This window comes from Camelus dromedarius, chromosome X (genome assembly GCF_036321535.1).
Source record: "Camelus dromedarius isolate mCamDro1 chromosome X, mCamDro1.pat, whole genome shotgun sequence".
NCBI classification, from domain to species: Eukaryota; Metazoa; Chordata; class Mammalia; order Artiodactyla; family Camelidae; genus Camelus; species Camelus dromedarius.
The window spans coordinates 2,411,088-2,432,841 of NC_087472.1; the positions used below are offsets into that span (position 1 = coordinate 2,411,088).

General features: G+C 47.2%; 2 protein-coding genes across 2 annotated transcripts; one reads left to right on the forward strand and one right to left on the reverse strand.

The window, feature by feature from the left end:
• Window positions 1–234: 234 nt before the first annotated feature.
• NSDHL (NAD(P) dependent steroid dehydrogenase-like) lies at window positions 235–16,777 on the reverse strand. The gene is made up of 8 exons (XM_010997730.3): window positions 16,636–16,777; window positions 11,917–12,023; window positions 8,076–8,234; window positions 6,141–6,287; window positions 4,807–4,935; window positions 2,591–2,733; window positions 1,410–1,512; window positions 235–654 (listed from the first exon to the last, which is right to left on the reverse strand). The coding sequence occupies exons 2-8, from the start codon at window positions 12,001–12,003 to the stop codon at window positions 322–324; spliced, it is 1,101 nt and encodes a 366-aa protein (XP_010996032.1). The 5' UTR covers window positions 12,004–12,023; window positions 16,636–16,777; the 3' UTR covers window positions 235–321.
• A 165-nt stretch (window positions 16,778–16,942) lies between these two features.
• Window positions 16,943–20,726, forward strand: CETN2 (centrin 2). Its single transcript, XM_031446140.2, has 5 exons — window positions 16,943–17,071; window positions 17,991–18,149; window positions 18,399–18,527; window positions 19,546–19,683; window positions 20,110–20,726. Exons 1-5 carry the CDS (start codon window positions 16,973–16,975, stop codon window positions 20,197–20,199), a joined length of 615 nt encoding a protein of 204 aa, XP_031302000.1. The 5' UTR covers window positions 16,943–16,972; the 3' UTR covers window positions 20,200–20,726.
• The last annotated feature ends 1,028 nt before the right edge of the window (window positions 20,727–21,754 follow it).

The following is a 21,754-nucleotide window of genomic DNA, read 5'->3' on the forward strand; positions in this document are numbered from 1 at the left end:
TTGTTTCTTCTCTGCAGCTTCCATGACTGTGTGTGAGGGCACTGGAACACGGAATTCGGGAGTCAGGGGGTGGGCGGAGAGAACACAAAACAGTAGGACACGAGGCTGCTCTATCCTAAGAACTGCACATCCAGACCTACGAAGAGCTGTCTGCTGACTTTGCCACCCTTGTGGTCCCGGAAGAGCTGGTGCTCTCACCAAGCCGGCAGGAAGAGACCTAAGCTCAAAGGAAACTCAATGGAAGGATGTTAGTTTATTGGTCCCCAGGGAGCCAGGCACGGGCTAGGGGAACGCGCTGAGGGGCCCAAGCTCTGGGGCGCCTCACTCGACCTTCCGCAGGTGGTGAAAGCTCTGCACAGTCCTCTTCACAGCCTCATCCATGGTGACCAGTGGCTGATAGCCCATGATCTTTTTGGCCTTCTCGCAGCTGTAGTAGTGGAATGTCCCAGCCAGTGCAACCCGCATCGGTGTGAAGGTGGGCTGGAGCTGGATGACTGGGCTGATCAGCATCACCAGGAGTGACACCAGGAGGGCCAGGTAGTAGGCCACCCAGTAAGGGATGTGGTACCTGGGGGCCTCGTAGTTGAGGCCGGTCAGGATGCGGGTGAGGAATGCCCAGAAGGGGATGGGTTCGTCATTGGTGATGTGAATTGCCTGTAGAGAGAATGAGAAGCTAGAAACTGCTCCCCAGCAGGACGGGTGAGCAGGCCCAGCTTGGCACTCGGAGCTCAGCCCCAAGCTGCTGGCTTGGCCAGGACCAATATTTGGAGAAACCAGCGGCCGCTCCTTGCCCGCCTGCCCCAGCTCCTAAGTGAGGTGGATATTAAGCCCACATGGATCACAGCATTTCACGTGGTCCTCAAGTCCACAAATGTCAGTCAGCAGCTGAGAGGCCTTTTTGATTGGCAGCTACAGGTGGCTTTAAGGTGCGGCAGGAAGGCAATGAACGTTTAGGCTATGGGCCAGGATTATCTGGGAAGGCACGTTTGTTAATAACTTTGTTAATCACAGTAAAACCTTTTATCCTCAGATGCAATGAACGGGTCATACGATGTTTCTTGAATGTGCTGCGTTTGGTCTAAAGTAAACGCTGTACCCACCCTATCCCCGCCACACTATGAGTTCTATGAGTAAGAAAAAGGCAGAGGTCTGGGAGGAAAAAATGAGGGAAAAAATCCCAAATGGAGGGATTCCAAAGGCAGGAGTGAGAAACAAGAAGAGGGGGACTCGCATGTGCTCCTCCACCTCTGCCTGAGGGCTGACCTCACCCTACCAGGATGCAGGGCCCTAGGGGCAATTTGCCAGCGAATCCAATCACAGGGAGAAGAACCAGTAAGATGGGCCAGCATGCAGTGGAGGGATGGGGGTGGGGCCAACCGCTGCTGGGCAGGCAGGAGCAGGTGCCTTACCCTTCCACCCAAGGCTGTGTCTTGGGAGAGATGCTCAGCTGCCAGGATGTGTCCGTGGACCACGTTCTCCACAAAGGTGAAGTCCACCAAGTTCTTCCCGTTCCTATTGGGTACACAAGTAATGGGTCCCCTGCACGTGGACCCAGGGCCACTTCCCACCCCAGCAAGGTCAGCCCCTGGGCATCCTTAAGAGTTGAAGATGTGCAAGGGCCCAGGGCTCCTGGGGCCTTTAGGGACCATGGTGGGTATTTATGGCCCAACCAAGGAATCTGAAAGCCAGATGCCCTGCCTGTCCCATTCTGACACGGCCGACACTGGTGTTGTCTGCTCTGGGCTCCAATCTGGGCAGCAGTCCCTCAACTCCCTCTAGGGTGCTCTGGGCTAATGCCTTGCTCTGGCCTCTCAAAGCGATAAGGCAGAGCAGCAGGGAGGGAGAGCAGGAGGCAGGGAGGCAAGGTGGCAAGGCACAGGGATACAGGGGACAGAAAGGGAGAAGAGAGAAGGAAGGGAGGGAAGGAGTACTGGGGAGACAGCCACACTCTCACCACCTGTAGAGGCCCCTCCACCTGCACTTGCCTGGAGGGGGAATGTTAACACCTCCCCCATCTTCCTAGATGCAAGGAGAGCTGAGGGCCTGGCCCCTAACGCTGGGCCAATCGTTTCCCCTCTGAGCCTGTTTCCTGACTTTCCAGATAGGGACACAAGTATTCTCCCAGCCTCGCTGAGAGGGTGCTTGGGGTGGAACAGTGTCCTAAAATTCATGTGTCCCTGGAACCTGTGACTATGAATTTACCTGGAAATAGGGTCTTTGAAGATGTACTCAAGGTCACACTATAGAGTAGGGTGGGCCTTAAATCCAATGCCTGGTGTCCTTATAAGAAGAGGGACATTTGGAGAAAGACCCACAGAGAAAAGAATGGCATGGGGAGATGGAGACAGACTGAAGTGATGCGTCTACGAGACAAGGGTGGCCGGCGATGCCAGAAGCTGCGAGCGAGGCCTGGGACGGCTTCTTCCTCAGAGCCCCCAGAAGAACCAATCCTGCCCATGCCTGAGTTTTGGACTTCTGGCATCCCAAACTGGGAGAGAATCCATCTCTGTTGCCTCCAGTCCCCCAGCTGGTGGTCATTTGTGACAGTGCAGTCGGGGGTGAAGAGCAGAGTAGCCGTGGGTCGACTTACCCGATCACAAACTTCATCTTGCCTTTCTTGGCTGCCTCGATGAGAATGGGGACCAACTGGGGGTCCCTTGGGCCAAAAATGCCATGAGGGCGGATAGCTGTGGTTAAGAAATTCCCCTCAGGATCGTTGGCACCCAGGACTGCCTGCGGGAGAGCATAAGACCCACATCAGTGACCACCCCCACCCCAACACCAAACTCTGCAAACACAGGAGAGCAAGCTGGGTCTAAACCAGTGATACCCAAAAGAAAGGTCTGGGTTTGGGTTTAAACAGCAAAATGCACAAACACAGCAGTTAGTGTAAAAGATTCAAGTGTTTCAGTTAATGAGTTAGCCGTGGGCCTTCGGGGAGGCTGCTGCCACCAAATGGGCTCCGACTTAAGCTCCATGTGCCAACTGTGTGTGTTTCCACTGGTCCTGGGCTGTTCCGGTCATCACTGAGTCCCACCTGCTAGGAAGGGACTCTGGCAAGTCCAAGTGGGCCAGGAAGAAGGGGCTGAGAAGGTGGGGGGTCTGGGAGAAACACAGCAGTGCCTTGGACCTAGTGAAGGCTCTTCTCAGGAAGAGAGAAAAGATGTGTTCTGTGTGGCTTCATGGACAAACTAGAACTCAGAGGCTTAGACTATAGAGAAACAGCTTTTGTCTCAAAAGGAACAAAGCTTGCCCAATGATTGGTTATATTGTTGGTGAAATCAGCGATTGTGGCTTACAGGGCTGGGTACCGACTCAACAAGACAGCCCACGTTAACTTGTTTCGGTAAGTTATTCTATCACCTCACCTAGGATTTCTACTTTACTGTGGCAAAATTCTTGTACATGATTTGATCCCAGTAAGTTGAAGCTACTTGTTGATTCAAATGACTAAATAAGCCTCTAAATGCCCTCTACCCAAGGCTCATGTCTGTTACGAAAGAGAAGAAAGTTCAAGGGGTCCTAGATAACACCACACGCTGCTCATGATCAGTCAGGGTGTCTGAAAGCACATGGTTGCTGTGTGCCGACTGTAGCTGACCAGAGGCTCCGGGGGGTTACTGCTGGAGGCATTTATAGGCTTAGCTTATTTCCGGTAGAGCGCCCAGTCATTGTAAGCAAGACACCGACAGTCTGAGCCAAGGCTGCCACCTGGAACATGCGGGCCCAGAGGGCAGGAGTCCCAGGAGTCTTGAGTGAGGGTGCAAAGGGCCCAGTTGTGGGAGCTCTGTGAGGCTTTCTGTGCTTCAAGGACCAGGGTGCAGACATAGGACTGGAGCTTGCAGAGGGCTAGGCCTCCATCCCCTGCACTGGGAAGCCCTGGGTCTCCCTGCAGATGCGCTGTGCTAGCACTTTTTGAGTTGGAGTAATACCAAGCAGGAGGGAGGTGGCTGGCCCTCAGGCCATGCAAGGGCACTCTGGCCAAACCTGCATTAAGCTCTGGTTCCATATGTACTGGCTGCGAGAGGAAACCTCAGTGCACAGTGCGCTGCAAGCTCATGGCTACGGAGCTGAGGGTCCTACTCTCCCAGGCGTTAGCTACTGTCAGATGCCCCGAAGCCCCGGAGTCCGAAGGCTTGGTGCCTGTTACTTGGCCCAGACTGCTGGTAAAACTGGGTGCTCCCTGGTGAAGCCGGCTTGCCAAGTAGAAAATTTACTTTTCCTGAAAATAAAGCAAGATCTTTCCATTCTTTAATTAAAAAACAGGGGGGTGGAGTACCACTAGGAAGGTGTGTGCAAATGGAAAGACATTCGAGTGTTTAGCCCAAGTTCTGCCTGCTGCTTTCAATCATCATAAATTGTCTCTGATTTGATTTCTAGAGCAACTGAGTAAACTCGCCCAGGTACAGGCTGGGTGCAGGCTGTGGAGCTGAACTTCCTGGGTTCGACCCCCTTCCTGCACGGCCTCAGGAAGCTTCTGAATCTCTGTGCCTCCACTGTTGTCGTCTGTAAGCTGAGGACAACAATAGTGCCTGCCCTATGGGGTCATTGTGAAGTTTAAACGAGGCCGTTCCTGTAAAATACGCAGAGTGGTGTCTGGCCATGTAAAGCTATTCTGTTATTATTAGTTTTTCTGTTATTACCTTTACAATCGAATTTTGCCCACAAATTTTACTTCCCAAATTAGGTACTCAGGCTTCAGAATAGTAACTTCATATGTTCAAAATGTTCTTGTTAAGAATCTAAATCCTTCAGATGTTCATGGAACTCATGTGTCCCTCACTCAACTAGTTCTTGGGTACGTACTTTCTCCTGTAAGATCTTCGTCTCTGTGTAGTAGTCGATGGGTTTCATGGCATAAGGGAGGTCTTCGGTTCCATTCTTGATGTCGACACCCTCAAAAATGACACTGGCACTGCTGGTTAAAATGAGTTTCTGGCAGAGGAGAAAGGAAGATTTTAAAAGAATGAGTCAGGAAGGATCACTATTTAAACACCTTGATGGTCATGCAGAAAAGAGAAGCACATGGCACCAAGCCCAGAAGAGCTCCTTCCCCGCCTGTTCTTGCTGGGCCAAGTGATGACGCCAGGGGCTGGCCAACAGCACTGGAGATTGTTGGGAGAGAGCCTGCCCTGGCTCACTCCAGTCTTTTCTCTCATTCACACAGCATCTGTGAAGGGGGGTGGGGGCTTGGCTGATACAGGGATGTTCCATCCAGTGGCTGGTACCCTATAAAGGTGATCCAGAACCAGGATCTATAACTTGTGGTGGAAATTGTGTCCCTTCAGGTCTGAGTTATCATAGGTTTCTACTGGCTAAAAGACAATCATTTGTTTTTCTTTGAAAATATAAGCAAGGTCTGGAAGACAGTAGGACAGTTCCTTAAAAGGTTAAACACAGAATTACTGTATGATCCCGAAATTCCACTTCTTGACATTTACCCCAAAGAAGTGAAAACCAAGACTCAAACACTTTTTTGCACACTCATGTTCATAGCAACATGATTCACAATAGCCCAAAGGTGGAATCAACCTAGGGGTCCATCAACAGATGAATGAAGAGACAAAATGTGGTGGACCCCTCCCGTACAATGTTATTCAGTGGAAATTCTGACGCCTGCTACAGCATGGATGTACCTTGAAGATGTTATGCTAAGTGAAGCAAGCCAGACACAAAAGGACAAATACTGCATGATTCCACTTCTATGAGGTCCCTAGAGCAGTCAGATTCATGAAACGGAAAGCAGAATGGTGGGTGCCAGGGGCTGAGGGAGGGGGTTGGGGAGTCAGTGTTTAATTGGTACAGATTTCAATTTAGGATGATGAAAAAGTTCTAGAGATGGATGGTGGTGGTGGTTGTACAACAATGTGAATGTACTTTAAGCCATTGAACTGGACACTTAAAAATGGTTAAAATGGTAAATTTTATGTTTTATATGTATATATAAGCCACAATATATATTACCACAATAAACAAATACAAGCAATTTCAAAATTTTGTAGATCTTTAACCAAAGACTAATAAGCCTTAGGGTCCTCAGACTTCCTATTCAGATACAGTTAGAATATTATACCTCAAACCACGCACTTAGAAAGGCCATCACACGTTCCAGACAGCACTCACTCCAGCTCTCCCCTTACCTGAACTCCAGCCTCTTTGCAAGTTTCAATGACATTCTTGGTGCCAATGTAATTCACTCTATAAAAGAGCTCCTTGTTGTTACTGGACGGCGGGGGTGATGCACAGTGGAAAACTATGCTTACACCTTTCAGAGATGGGTACAGATCCTGGAAAAGGAAACAAAGAACAAAAAAATCATCCCTGCCTTTGACAAATCAACACCCTCCTCACGCTCCCAATCTCCAATCGGTGGCATGTATGTGTCTTGCCCTTTTATAATTGTACAATCAACACAGAAAGACAGTCTCATTGTAAAAGAGTCAAACAACACAGAAGTACACAGGATAGAAATCACGTTGTCCCTTTAATGGTCTCCTCCCCATTACCTGATCCCCCCACAGAAACTGGCTGGGACAGTGAGAAGACTCTGCGATCCAGAGAAAGGTAACATCTGTGTCTCTGTGTCCCATGGGAGGAGGGACACAATTCAGGACACCTGAAGGTAAAAATCCTGGGGAAGATGAGGCCATAGATACAAATTATGAGTCATGTGAGCAAGTCTCATGCTGTGAAAGACAGTGCAAATAGCCAATATACAGGCCTGGTTTCCTTTCTGTGAAACCAGACATAAAACAGTGATCTAAGAGGCATTATAGACAGATCTGGGGCAGGAAACAGACAAGATTAGCCAGAAAGCAAGTACTGTTAAAAGCCCATTTGAAGAGGCTCCCACTGGGCAAAGAAAGAAGGGACAATTTGATCACCAGTAAGAACAGGAATTTCATGATATCTAAGATTGGCTTCAAAATAATTTGAGGATGGGGTGGGATAAAGATGAAACAAGGCTGGCTGTGAGTAGATATGGAATAGAGGGAATCTATAAAATACTATGAAGATGGAGAAAGAACACATGAAGGAGAGACGAAGAGACATGTTGAATATAATGAAAGAAATACAAGGCAAATCCAAGGACATGTGGGCAAAGGTCCCTGACAGGCACTTCACAGAGGGGGATTAACAAAAGGCATGGAGCCTGGCTGGCCACACAGGGAAGACGCATATGGCACTAAGCATCGCTAAGGTACCACTTCACCCCCTCCAGCATGGCCACACCCCAAAAGTGCTGGCAAGGATGTGAGCAGTGGGGACCCCCCACACTGCTGGTGTGAATGGAAAATGACCAGGCAGCCTTGTTGAGCAATTTGGCAACATCTTACTAAAATTCAAAACATTAACATCCTGTGACTCAGGTGAAGCTTAACAATGTTATCTTAAGTGAAAGAAGCCAGGCACATCACAAAAGAACAAATATTCTACGATTCCACTTACATGAAGTGTCCTGAAGGCACACCCACAGAGACAGATGAGTGAAATGGGGAGTGACTACTAAGAGGCCCGGGGTTCCCTTTTTGGTTGATGACAGTGTTCTGGACTTAGATAGTAGCAATGGTTGCAGGACTTTGTGAATATACTAACCGCCACTGAACTGTGCACTTTGAAAATGTGAAGTTTATTCCCACAGCCAAAAAAAATTTAAAAAAAAGTGAAATTTATGCAACGTGAATTATATCTCAATAATCGCACCCCCCCAGCAGTTGCACTTTGGGATATATATTCAGGAGCAGCTGTTGGCACACTCCCGCCTGTGGAGAAGTCTGCAAAGAAAGTTTTATTGGCACACAGCCACACCGATTCATTTCTGTATTGGCCATGGCTGCTTTCAAACTACCAAGGCAGAGTGGAGTAGTAGTGACAGAGGTGACAGCGACTCATTCTCAGGAGTAACAATGTGGATGTGTACTAAATTCTTTCTATAACTGTAAAATTTTTCAAAAAAGATTTTTTTCTGTTTTGGAAACAACAACTTGGACAACTTGGCTGGCCTCTGAGCAGGGGAAGTCTGGTGGATTCCCTTCAGGGGCCTGGGGAAATTGGCAAGTGGGGTGGTCTGTTACCTGTCGGCTGCAGAGGTCACCCAGAAAGAACTGCACCTGGGGGTTGTCGAACCCTTGCCGTATATCGAAGACATTGACGGTGTAGCCTCTTGCCAGCAACTGCTCCACCATATGCTGCCCCAGGAACCCAGAGCCTCCAATCACTGTGCACTTCTTGGCCTGCGGAAAGAGAGGGATAGCAGAGGGGACACTACTAAGAGCCTGGACTCCCAGGTCACAAGCTGCTGTGATGGCAGTTCCATCTCTTAGTTTGAAATGCTTGTTGAACCAAGTTGGAGGCTTGATATAATTCTGGTGTTCTGTTGCCAATGGCAACCTTCTCTCCTGGGACCAGTAAAGAGGGAAGAGAGATGATAAATAGCAAATGACAGTGAGACAGGCTTTGGCTAGACTGGATGACCTGACCCATGCTGTGGGTTTAGTGAAGAGAAAGGGAGGCATCTCTGAAATAAATTAAATCACCTATGATCAAAACTGGGCAATCTAAAAACAAAAACAAACAGCAAAAGTGATATCTTTTTGCTCCCAATAGCTGATCCCTGGGAACTTCTAAGGCAAGAAACAAACAAACAAACAAATCACCCACATAAACCAACAAAACAAAACAGATCAAAACAAAACATGCCACCCACTCAATTGACAGTGCGCACTTAGAACATCAGAAAGAAGAAAGCATAGTTTCCATACTTGTAGGAGAAAGTCAGCCCCCTTTCCTCCCCAGCCACTGCGGGCTGGGCTGTGTGGCTTTGGGCTCGTCACCTAACCCCTTCTTGCCTTAATATATCCATGTAAGACTGTGCTGTCCTCTGATGGGGTCTCCTGGTGGGGTTGCTGGGAGGATCAGTGAGCTGTTAATCTACCAGGCCCAGGGCTTTGTCTTCCCTTCTCTGAGCTCAGAGGAATTAGGGGAGAGCTATGTTGTTTGCATTTCAGCTTCTGCAACACGTACTCTCTGGGCTAAATTTCAACTTTGGTAACTGGGGTAGTGGAAGGACAGAGCACCACATGCAGGCACTTAAATATTCTGACTCCAAGAGCCAATGTAAAACTGTGGCTGCTGCACACTGATTAAGCTGGCTACAAGTGTCCCCAAAGGAAGACCTGTTACAGTCCTCTTCCCTGGGGCCTTTCTAAAACCGTATCTGGGCTCCTTTAAGATGACAACCCCCCATTTTCCCTACGTTCATGTATAATAAATCAAATTTGGGGTATGGAAACTAAAGATCTTAAAGAAGTTCTGCTCCTGATTAAAAAGTTAACCAAGCAAGCAAGCAAGCAACCCCCTACATATTCTTTAAATACCTATATAACTGAGACAAGCAGGAGACTCCAGGGGTGTCAGGGCCCCTTCTATACATCTGCCCTTCCCAACTTGGTGTCCTATGTGGAATGGCAGTTTTACTGGAGTCCACAGGCCATATGGAGATGGCTCTGTAGCTTGAGCACCATTTGTTTAGGCATGTGTAATCTCCTGACACAGTCGGCCTCACTATTCCATACCCCCCACCATCAAATTATCTTTTCAGCCTGTTTCTGTCTACACTTTGATTTCTCCCATAGACATGTAATCATACCATGCTCAGTTATTTGCGCCTTGACTAAAATTTCTAAGCGATCCCCAGGGCATAGGCAAATTCAATACACAAATCCCATACGATCCTGTTTTCGGAAATCTCTTCTCCTCCCACTCCTCCCAAGTCAGCTGCACAGGCAAATGCCATTTTGTAAAGAGTAACTCTGAGCCTCCCTGCTTCCTGAACTGTTTCTTCTTGTTTGGTAAAAGCTTCCCTGAGCCCAAAGAGGGTCTGAACTAGACATGTTTGATAGCATCCCGAAGGATTTCAGATTCCTTTGTTTATCTGGCATCTCTCATTAGTTGTTCCAAAAGGTTGATAGTCTAATTTAAAAACAAATCAAATAACCTTGCTATTTTGTCCAGTGCCATTTCATTTCATGATTTTAAATGTGAGCAATCCACATTCCTCTCTTTGACAGAGTGACCTGGATTCTTTTAGTATATTGAAATGATGCATCAATATTGCTTGGAAAGTGGTCCAATGGCTGGTCCACAGAGTTTGGTAAGGATGAGAACAGAACTGGCACCTGTGCCAGGTAAGTCAGATATGTGATGGGACAATGCCACTCGGTTAGGGGAACGCATGTGAAATAACCACTTACCTTTCATGGCCGTGAAAGACAATTCAGGGCAAGTGGGCGCAGCAGACAAGAGGGAATATGTACTAACAAGTAAGAATACAACTCCAGATTGGAACAGGTAGTAAGACTCAAGAACGGGTTACTGAGGGGGGTATAAAATCGACATCTTGGAGACAGTTTTAAGAATAGGAAGGAACACCGTCTAGACAAACGATTTTAATTGCAATAAGATCTTGACATAAGAGAACTGTCTAGGTCACTGGGTTTCCTCCAAACTTTTCTGTTTTCCTTTGTCTTTAGCAGTGGACCCTTTTTCTCAGAGATCTTACATAGAATGTATATATGTTAGGGTGAAAGTGATCTTTTTATTTTAGTAGTTTAAATGCTTAACTTTTACTTCCTATAAAGCCAATCAGTGAGAAAGAACAACCTTTGGAATCCAGACTTTTCTGGGTTGCTGAGTATCAGTAAAACTGTAACTCACACAAATGGTGAACTACAGATGGCTGGTTTGTCTCAGCACTAGAATCTCCAATTTACCCTTGACTACAGAGGCACAGAGAAGGCTTTACTTGAGCTGTACACTAAAACTAGGGTGGTCTGCTGACTCACAGGAACCTGCTGGGGATCTTTTACTGACATTTTATATAAACACATTTTACCTTGGTGTGATTACATTTCTGAAATGACGTAAGCCAGAAAGAGAAAGAAAAACATCATCTGAGATCACTTACCTGTGGAATCTAAAGAAAAGACACAAATGAACTTATTTACAAAAAGAAACAGACTCACAGACAGAGAAAACAAACTTATGGTTACCAGTGGGGGAAGGGGGTGCGGAGGGATAAATTGGGAGTTCGAGATTTGCAGATACACAATACTACATATAAAATAGATAAACAAGTTTCTTCTGTAAAGCACAGGGAACTATATTCAATATCCTGTAGTAACCTATAATAAAAAAACTATGAAAATGAATATACGTATGTATATGTATGACTGAAACATGATGCTGTTCACCAGAAACTGACATATTATAAACTGACTAGACTTCAGTTAAAAAAAAAGTGAATCAAACAAACCCATTGCAGATCTTTCTGAAGAATCTTCAGGAGGCCTGATAATTTCTTAAAGTCCCTTCCGACACTTGCCATGCTAGACTTTAGGAGGCCTTGCTACTGTCCTTGCTGCCCCTGAGAAGGCTTCTGCCATTCCACCCTGAACAACAGTCCATCCTGCCAGAGGCCACGCGAGGGCACACTGAGGCACCCAGCTGACAGCCAGCAGTTACTGCCACGTGTGCAAGTGCGGCCACCTGGAACACACACCTCAGGGTGCCCCCATGACTGCAGCTGTACAAGTGAGCCCAGAGGAGACCAGCCAAGGACTGCCCCCCAGCCCCTAGCTGGGCACAGCCCAAACTGCAGAATCGTGAACAAAGAAATGGGTGTTGTTTTAAACTGCTCCGTTCTGACAGTGTTTGTTACATAGCAATAAGTAACTAATACCTTAAATAAAGATATGTATTTTATAGAAAGAAATAATACTCAACATAGATTGATTTAATAAATGGACCAAATACAATTTTCAACCCACAGCTATATGTCCATGGCTTGCTGGTGTGTATGGGCTCGACCTTCCCCTTATCTGGTTTTGCTTCACCTTTTTTTGTGTCGGTACTCACGTTTGGAATGTCTTCTGTCAAATATGTCTGTGTGACCTCGTCTCCCATTGGCTCACCAACTGCTTGGTCCATTTCAGCTCCAGACATGGTCTCGTTGGTTGTCTCTCCTTAAAGACATATTTAGAGACAGACATTTATGTAGGATAAACTGAAACATCTCTTAGCTACTAGTGTTCTGTGTGGATGCCATCCCCCACCCCCGCCTCTGCCAAGTTTTCATCAATCTCCTCAAGCCACGTCTCTCTGCTGCAGCTCAGTCTCTCCATCAATAAACAGACTCAGGGCTCATCCCAGCGAAGCCAGAGCATGGGATGCTGGGAGAAGGAAGAGGACACAGAGCTCTCCTTCATGGTGAAATTAAAGCCACCCTGACTACATATAATCAAAGGGTGGAATGGTGGCTACCAGGGGGTGGGGAGGGAGGAAATGAGGAATTACTGATCAACAGGCAGAAAGTTTCAGTTCAGCAAGATGAGTAAGCTCTAGAGATCTGCTGTACGTTGTACTTATAATCAGCAATCTACTGTACACTGAAACATTTGTTAAGACAGCAAATCTCATCTTAGTAAAATAAACAATAAAATAAAATAAAAATTTAAAAAAGGAGAAATTGTGACACATGCTACAACATGGATGAACTTACGCTAAGTGAAATAAGAACCTTGGGGACATCATACCAAGTGAAAGAATCCAGCCACAAAAGGACAAATAGCATATGATTCTACTTACATGAGGTCCCTAGAGTAGTCAAATTTATAGAGAGAGAAAGTAGGAATGGTGGGGCTGTGCGGAGCAGGGAATTGGGAAGTGATTGTTTGGTAGGTATAGTTTCAGTTCTGCAAGATGAAAAGAGGTCTGGAGACGGATGGTGATGATGGTTGCCTATGAATGTATTTAACACGACTGACCTGGACACTCAGAAATGGTTTGGATGGTAAATTTTCAGTCCTGTCCATTTTACCACACATAACCTCAGAGGAACAGCTGTAATTGGGAAAATAAGACCCCAAAGAGCAATGTTCTAGGGGCTGGGATTGTTATGGTTCAGACATCAGAAGCCCCAAGTCTTCTTCCTTCAAAATGGTAGGTCTCTGAATTAAAACCAGCATGTTTGCCCTCTGTGCCCTTATGGGACAAAGTCTTAGGCTAAAAAGAATCTAGGAAAAGAGACCCACCTTCTAAGTGCCTTGCTCAACTTCTGGGCAAGGGGGGTGGGAGGGCTGCTTACAGGACTGGATAAAGAGAAAAGTGAGCTGAGTCCTGGAGACAAAGGATGGAATGGTCTGTTCATTTGAAACCAGAGAAAGAGAGAGAGAGAGAGAGACAGAGAGACAGAGAGAGAGAGAGAGAGAGACAAGTGTTCCCTCCTTTGCAAACGTGGGAGTCCAGGCTCTTTTCAGCTTAGAGGGGTGTGCAGGGGCAGTCGGGGCCCGGCCTGCTGCCTTCCATGGAAGCTAAACTGTGCCCACTGCAAGGTCATCACACCAGTCTGTGGAGAGACGACATCTGTAAACAGCACTCAAGGCTCCCCTCGTCTTCCCCAAAGGGCTCAATCAGCTTAGCCTTGTCCTTTCGTGGACCTGAGCTGTCTGTTTCTGTCAGTCATTCCTTTCTCCCTCATCTATTTACTTTTAGGACACAGAAAGGCCCTGCCTTTGAATTTGTGGCAGCCACTGACAAAGCCATCAGCGCGCCTGAGAGCTTTAGCTTCTGCTGTTCCCTTGTTCAAGGCATAGCTCAGCTGTCACCTCTCTGAAGCCTCCTCCCCCTTCTCAGGCAAGCTTAGCTACTTCCTTAGCACCTGTTTCCGCTCCCATTCTAACAAAGCACACAGCTTTATGCTTTTTTCCCCTCTCACGTCTGTCTTGGCCCACTAGGCTGTGAGCCCCTGGAGGGCCAGCAGAGAGCCTGGAATGGAGTATGAGTTGAATTGTGTGCTGCTGCCATGGGTCTAAGAGGCCTCATCTGGAGAGCAGCCATCCTTCCTGCCCACCTCAGAGCTGCTGTAGGGCTGAAACCAGCCCCAGGGGTCAAAGAGGAGCTGTAACTTGCAAGAGCAGCACCCTGGTGTCTACTCACTCATTCACATGCTCTCTCATTCACAAGTCACTGGAGGCCGGCCACTGCCAGACAGAACCTGCGGAAGACATAGTGCTGGCCTCCCAGGAGCCCGGCATCCAGTGTGGGAGACAGGCCAGGCAGAGAATTGCAGAAGTGCCTTTGAGTTCTGAGGAGGGGAAACCCAGGCGGGGAGGCAATCAGCAAGTCAAATTCTAAGGCTCTAGGGGTGTGAGTCAAACACACAGGGTAGGTGTGCTAAAAGGTGTTCCATGGCCAGGGGTGGGAAGGATGAGGTGATGGCACAGAGCCAGCATGTTCTGGGACAAGCTGTGACAGAAGGCAGGTGAAGCAATATTGGGAGAAGCTGAGAACACGCAGGGGCTGTCAGGCTAAGGAGTTACCCCAGGAGGAGATAGGGGAGGCTCTGGAAGTTGTAAGTAGGGGCAAGTGTTACGATCAGAAAGATCTCTCTGGCTGCAGTGTGAGAAGGGATTTTGGCTAAGTCTAAGGCCCTGCACATGCCAGGCAGGGGGAATGACAAGAGCAAATCAGAGGAAAACCTGCTAAATGTCAGGCCTTTTTACAAATGAGCACAACAGTTCTTCAGTATCTGTGGGGCATTGGTTCCGGGAGTCCCCGCAGATACCAAAATCCACGGACGCTCAAGTACCTTATATAAAATGGCCTAGTACTTGCATATAACCTCTGCACATCCTCCTGTATGCTTTAAATCATCTACAGCTTACTCATAATACCTAATATGATGTCAATGCTATGTAACTAGTTGTAAATACTATGTCAATGTTAAGTAAATAGTTGCCTATGCAGCAAATTTGAGGTTTTTATTTGAAGCTTTCTATTTTTTAAAAAATATTTTTGATTCATGGATGGTTGACTCCATGGATGTGGAACCTGCAGATACCATTAAGATACAAAAAGCATCCTGTTTGGGAGACAGTACTGGTCTCTTTCAACAGACAAGAACTGAGGCTCAGAGAGGTCAAGTGACTCGCCTAAAGTCACATTGCTGGTACAAGGCCAAGGCAGGACTTGTGGTTGTTCCTTTTACACTGCTAGGCTGTTCCCCTGCAGACTCACTGGGAAGTAGGGGGTGCAAGGACAGGCAGTGAGAAGGACTAGGAGGGGCACAACTGGGCAGGAGGCTCAGGTGCCAGGCTGAGTCTGGACTTTGCTCATAGAAATGGGAAATCTCTGAAGGTTTAAGAGCATGGAGGTGACCTGACCAGAGCCATTCAATGGGAAGATTAACCTTGCAGAGCAGGGTGGACCAGATAGGTGAGAAGCAGGAAACAGCGGGACCACTCATCAGTTGTTCAACTATGATTTATTAAGGACCTAATATGTGCCACTGACTGTGCCAGGTACTGGAGTGCCAACAGTGAACAAAGCTATGGGAAAAAAGTACAGCAAGGTTTGGGTGTCCAGGGGGCTACAGTGCTATGTAGGGTAATTATGGTGGCTCACTGAGAAGGTGATAGTGGAGCAAAGACCTGGAGGAGGGAATGAAGCGGGGCAAGCAGGTGAGGGGGGAGGGGCAGCAGGAGCAAAAGTTCGAAGACAGGAGTGTGTTTGTGCATCTGAGTCCAGCAAGGAAGCCAGTGTCCTGGGGCTGGAGTGAGCCAGGGGAGAGGAGGAAGTATGTCAGCATGAGCTATGCAGACCATGGTGAGAACTCTGGCTTGTACTCAGAGGGAGGGTGCTGCTGAAGGCCATTTCAGGGAGAGAATTGATAGAACTCAGAGGCTGGTTACTGGGGAGGGGGCAGGAAAAGAAACAGCCAAATTATGATGGAAAGGTTTTGGACCTGGTTCATACTCAAACTGCAAGAGGGTGAAGGGCAGAAGGTTGGTGAACACTTTCATTTAATTAATGTCAATAAACCTCAGGCTTTCTCAGAGCACAGAGAAACCTGTGCTCTGTCCCCCGGCTCCATAAATTCTGCACCAATGCTCAGAGGGGAGGCAGGTAAGGGCTGAAAGCCAAGAAGCGCTCTTACACTGGGCTGGCTGAGGAGGGCAGACCCTGGACCTCCAGCTTCTCTGCTGCAGCTCCTTTTCATCTCATACCCTTTCACACGCCCCCTTGTACTTCTCCAAGCAGGCTTCACACTTTCAAAACTCATCTGTGACTTTGCTCATGAGGTGTCTCCGCCTGGAATGCTCCTTCCTATCCGCCTTGAGTGTTTGGGTGTCAAAAAGTGTAAATTCTGATGACCCGACCCCCTCATGCTCACTCATCTCTCCTTCGCTCCCGTCAAAGTCCGTTCCCAGGCCTCCAGATCACCTTTCTGGGCTCCGTTTAGCCAGGTGAGAACTAAAGTGATCCTGTTTTGAAATCTGGTTCGGGGATGAGTCCTCTCAAAGGGACAGGCTCAAAGAGCCTCACCTGGATTCGGTTTCTAAGTCTCAACCGCCTGAGCCTCTGCGACAATGCTCTGCATGTCCCTTCCTTTCTCCGGGTCTCAGTTGCTCCGTGACTAGTCTCTGCTTCAACACGCAAGGTCACGGTCTTCTCTGGCCCCTCTGACCCTAACTCAGTCTTAGGCCAGACCAGAAAGTCCCCGAGCCGCATCGCCCCACCCAACCCCTTGACTTCCAGTCCTGTCACCAACCCCAAGGACGAGGTTGCAACCCTTACCTGTCTGTAGGCGCCCCTCTGGCCGGCCTCAACGCGTCAGCAGCCAGCACCCTCAGAGATCCAGCCGCGACCAGACACGGTTTCCGCCCTGCCCCTGTGAGCCGAGGATCTGCAGAGACTCCTTCACCAAGGGGATTGGCTCGGTTCTGTTCTAGCTCAGCCAATTGGGGCTCCCGGGTGATCCTGCCCAATGAGGCCAGGTGTCGGCCGCGAGAGCACCGCCTCCCCTCCGCGCAAAGCGCCTCTGTCGGGTTAGCCCCACCTACCCCAGCCCTCTGCCAATGGGGAGCGTCAGCGAGCGGGCAACAATGAGGGGGCGTCAGAGAGCGGGCAGCCAATGGGGAGCGAGGCCGCGCGCGCGGGGCGGTGGGAACGGCGCCGAATCAGTGTGTACGTCGGTTGCCGTAACAACGGGCAGCGGAGTCCAGCGGCGATGGTGAGTGCGTGCCTTCCTCTTGAGCTCTCGAGCCCCGCGTCCAGAGGCTGAGCCCTTCCCGGGCCTTGGCAGGGCCCCGCCGCCTCTCCTGCGCGGTTCTCGGCTTTGGCGACCTCCCTCTTTCTCTGAGCGCTTTCCCGGAAGGGTAGGGTTGAGATGTCCGCCTCTCTGCTGGGCCTGTGATTCGCCGCTGTCTCCCCTTTACTCACAGCTGGCTCTTACCCGCCCCTTGGGCTCCTTCGGCCTTCTCTGGCCCCTTCGTTGACAGTCCCTGGGCAAAAAGGACTCGAGATCCCCGCAGGCCCCGACCCCTCCCAGATTCTGGCCTCCTGGCCGCTTCTACCAAAGTTTCCGCACAGAGCTGGGGGAGGGGCGGTTATTATGTTTGATTGTTACTGTGCATTTAAAATTTTAAATAAAGGGACATCGGAAAACGCTTTGAGCTTCTTGGAGAAGCCTCAGATGTACCGAGGGGATTTAGTTTCATTATTCGATATTGACAGAATATACATCATAACTTAGTAATATTTGATCATATGTCTAGAAGTAATCAGAAAATTGGAGAACTTAGAAGCGGGGTAGCATTCTAAGGACATTTTTAGAATTAAGAGTTCCGAATTCAGGAGTCCACAGTCAGCTCCTTGGCTAGCTTTCTTATGGGACGGTTTTCAATAAGAGATGTCCAAAAGAACAAGGAATTTCCTTCCTTCTGGAAGCATTAGTAAAGAAGAGGGGCAGATAGAGGTGCATAGAAAGATACATTGCCCTTTCCAGTAAACCCTCTTATCTCTCTTGTTACACTAAGTTTTGGAATTGGTTGGTATAAACCATTTTTAAAACATATGATTGTAACTATTTTATGTAAAATATGGACTCTATTACATAATATTGTGCTTATGTGTTTGTAAAATATGTAAAGGCCTCTAACTTTAAGAAGGCAAACATGGCATCAACTGTCCAGCGAAAAAGGACGAGCCCTAAACCGGAGCTTACTGAAGATCAGAAACAGGAAATCCGAGAAGCTTTTGATCTCTTTGATGCTGATGGAACTGGGACAATAGATGTTAAGGAACTTAAGGCAAGCCCTGTACATTCCTGCTCGCTGCCCTGACTTTCCTCTGCTTCTTTGTCTTTGTTTTCCTGTCTTTACTTGCATCAAATATTATTAAATAAAATTGAGTGCAAATGTCAATTTGCTTAATGTTGTAGTGTTTCCTGATCATTTTAACATGATTATGTTGGATGCTGGCTTAATGCTCTCGACACTGTCATTTTTTTGCTCCTGGGTTTAGATGTGCATATCGAGATGATCCTGTTTTCATTGTAGGTGGCAATGAGGGCACTGGGCTTTGAACCCAAGAAAGAAGAGATCAAGAAAATGATAAGCGAAATTGATAAGGAAGGGACAGGAAAAATGAACTTTAGTGACTTTTTGACTGTGATGACTCAGAAAATGGTAAGTTAGCCAAGATGATTGGCATATTTTCCACCAAAGATAATGGTAGACAAGTTTGAATCTAGATGTGACTATGTCTTCACTAAAGAAAAGTTAATACAAACCAGAGAGTTCAGCTAATAAAGGAGAGTATTTGTGACTGAGAATTAGGATTTTTAGGATCTAGTTGGCTCTCTTCACGGACACAAAGTCACAGGAAAAGTCATTTTACTCTCTGAAAAGTAATAAAAGTACTCCTGTGCTCAATTGTTTGCTATTATCTTTCTCCAACCAGTATATCAATGTGATAACCACAAGCAGTAAAAGCTATAAACACCAACAATAGTACAGTCTCACATTTTGACAAGACAAAGTCCCTCTACTTTAAAGTTGGAATTTCTTTTCTCTCCCATTTGTTATTTTGGGCAGCCTCAGCCTGAGGGTTGGTTACTTCAGCAGCTGTGTCTTTCCCTGCACTAAAGGTTTGGTCTTTCAACACTTCCAAGGTTGAATTCACCCATTCTCTATAGTCTCTCAGGTGTCACCCTTTTAAAGGGCCCAAATGGTCAAGAGAGACTATAAGATACCACTTTGCGAGTCTACCTCAGTCCCCTGAGTGTCATCCCACCCAGGAAAGATGTCCCAGTGGTCTGTTTCTCTTTGATTGGCCTCCTGGCTGCTGCTTAGCATGGCTCATCTATGTTCTACTGGCCTATGGAAAAGTAACTCCATCAGTGTTTCAGGTGTGCCTCCCAGGGCACAGGTCTGCTCCTATATTTTAAAAATAAATCTACTTTCTCTTTGGTTTGTACAGAAAGTGTTTTAAGTGAAATCCTCTATATTTCCTTTTTAGTCTCTGAGTTTGTAATAATTTCATTGTTTGCCCTCCTTTTCTACCCTGGTTGATGTCTGATCTGCTGTGCCCTAGCACTTTGTCAAAAGGCTGTCACTAAGACCATGTGGTGATGTCGGGGCAGGGCAGAGGGGCTGGGTGGGGTGGGGCTGTAGTACTCATGTGTTTTATGTTCTATTTGTTAAGTCTGAGAAAGATACCAAAGAAGAAATCCTGAAAGCTTTCAAACTCTTTGATGATGATGAAACTGGGAAGATATCGTTCAAAAATCTAAAACGTGTGGCCAAGGAGTTGGGCGAGAACCTCACTGATGAGGAGCTGCAGGTGTGTGATGTGTCAGCCTGGAGCCCTCCTGTGTGACTTTTCTGAGTTACATGTTCTCTGATGCTTTAAAGGGAAACTAGTGTTCTCTTGTCCCTCTGATAATTTCTCTTTTGATTGTGTGACAAACTGGTGGATGCTGCTCCCAGAAAAATACACACATGGAGAATTTTACTTACTATTTTAGGTTTTTGGAATCTCCCTAGTCTAGATGATCTTTGAGCGCCCTTCTAGCTGATATGTGTGGCAAAGTATGACTTGGTTTTTAAATAACTTTTCAGGAACCAAGCTATTTTAAAAAGCAGCACATCTGCATTGGGTGGAATATAATTGTCTATTCATGTAGCATCATAAAAGCCTGTTACTTAGTCCCACCCATTTTAATTTCATCTGTGAATTACCTTAACCTGAATCCTTACTGTCATGCAGGAAATGATTGATGAAGCTGATCGAGATGGAGACGGAGAGGTCAATGAGCAAGAGTTCCTGCGCATCATGAAAAAGACCAGTCTTTATTAAGATCAGTGTCTTCTTTTCTACCGCAAGCACATGGAACTAGACTTCGTGCCTGCCATTTGTGTGAAACCTGGTTTTTCAGACCATAAATTATTTCCCCCCAACTGACCTCTCTGTATAACTTTAGTAACAACTTCGAATCTATTTTAGATGTTTGAAAGTGTTCTTTAACATTTAGAGTTCTTTGTAAGGTGACCTGCTGATTACTTTAATTCTCCAAGGCAGAACGAGACCACACTAGTGCAGAGAAAAAGGTCTTCAAGCTCTTGCCCACCTGCCGTTCTGCCTCGAATCACTTAACTTTTATCATGCATTCCCACATTTATGCTACTGCAGAACAACTTCTTAACAAGCACATGTTGTACCCATGTCGCCACAAGCAGGGGACATTTCTTTGATGGTTCCAACTTTAACTGACACCTGAGTGCAGCTATCTCTTTTGTAAAACCCACTGAACTCTCTCACTTGCATTTGGATGCGTGTGTGTTTGCTATTTGTTTTGTCTTAAAATAAAGCTTTTCTTCTTTTGAGCTCTGGTTCTCTGACGATGAGTTCTTTAGCCTTGACTGTAAGTCCAACTTCTAAACCATTTTGTCAAAGGCAGTCTGGTGGATCCCAAATTCTTTGCCAGCCAGTGGACAGAAAACAAAGTAATCCTTTCCTACGGATGTGAATTGTTTTGTTGTTGTTGCTGTTTGGCCTTTGGAACTCATCAGTTTATAAAACTAGTCAACCATTTGGCCTATGCCTAAATGATGCCCTAAAAATAGTTTTGGCAAAATATACTGCTGAAAAAGAGTCTTATTGGTAATTTGTGCTTGGGACAAATAGGGGAAAGCCAGTAGGTTGAATTCAGCCAACCTCTGGTCAGTTTATTTGCTAGATGGTGTCTCAGAATCTCTGTTTGGCTTGGGCCGAGTGATTGTGTCCAGCCCCCTCCTGGCCCTGTATGGGATGACCTATAAGAGAAATCTTGGCAGATGGCATTCAAATCTCTGCCCCAGGCTGAGGGTGGGGAGAAAGAAGCAGCAAGGGGGAATGAAAAATGACCGACATGCACCCGCACGTGGAGGGGGAGAGTGGGTTTAAAACTTCTGGGGGGCATCCTAATCCTGGGATAGAGTTGCCTGATTTAGGTGATAAAAAGGAACTCCTAGGTCAATTTGAATTTCAGATCAGTATTTTTCAGTACAAGTGTATCCCTTTTGGGCATTTTGTTGTTTATTCATTGTTGACCTGAAATTCAACTTTACCTAGGTGTCCTGGATGCCAACTAGCAGCACTGTATGGCATGCACCTTAAAGAGGTGTGAGCTTGGGCCTCATTTCTGGACATTGGCATCCTGGAGGATTTGGGGACCCCCCAGACAAGTCTTCTGCAGGGGGACTGCTCATTGAGAAACACTGAAGTATGTGGGGGGAGCCCAGAGTAGACTCAGACCTGGGTTCTCATGTGGGCTCCACCACTCCCTGGCTGTGTAGTTTGGGGCAAGCCACTTCTCTGGGTGCCTCAGCTTCCTTGTCTGTGCAACAGGGAGAAGAGCTGTGCTTAACTCAGA

Excerpts from the sequence above, each read along its gene's own strand:
- NSDHL (XM_010997730.3), bottom strand. The coding sequence starts at position 12,003 with ATGTCTGGAGCTGAAATGGACCAAGCAGTTGGTGAGCCAATGGGAGAC. Across the intron at positions 8,235-11,916 it reads TGACAGAAGACATTCCAAAC|GCCAAGAAGTGCACAGTGAT; the intron begins GTGAGTACCGAC and ends CTCTTTCCGCAG. Across the intron at positions 4,936-6,140 it reads GCAAAGAGGCTGGAGTTCAG|AAACTCATTTTAACCAGCAG; the intron begins GTAAGGGGAGAG and ends CTCCTCTGCCAG.
- CETN2 (XM_031446140.2), top strand. The coding sequence starts at position 16,973 with ATGGGGAGCGAGGCCGCGCGCGCGGGGCGGTGGGAACGGCGCCGAATC. Across the intron at positions 18,150-18,398 it reads TAGATGTTAAGGAACTTAAG|GTGGCAATGAGGGCACTGGG; the intron begins GCAAGCCCTGTA and ends TTTTCATTGTAG. Across the intron at positions 18,528-19,545 it reads CTGTGATGACTCAGAAAATG|TCTGAGAAAGATACCAAAGA; the intron begins GTAAGTTAGCCA and ends CTATTTGTTAAG.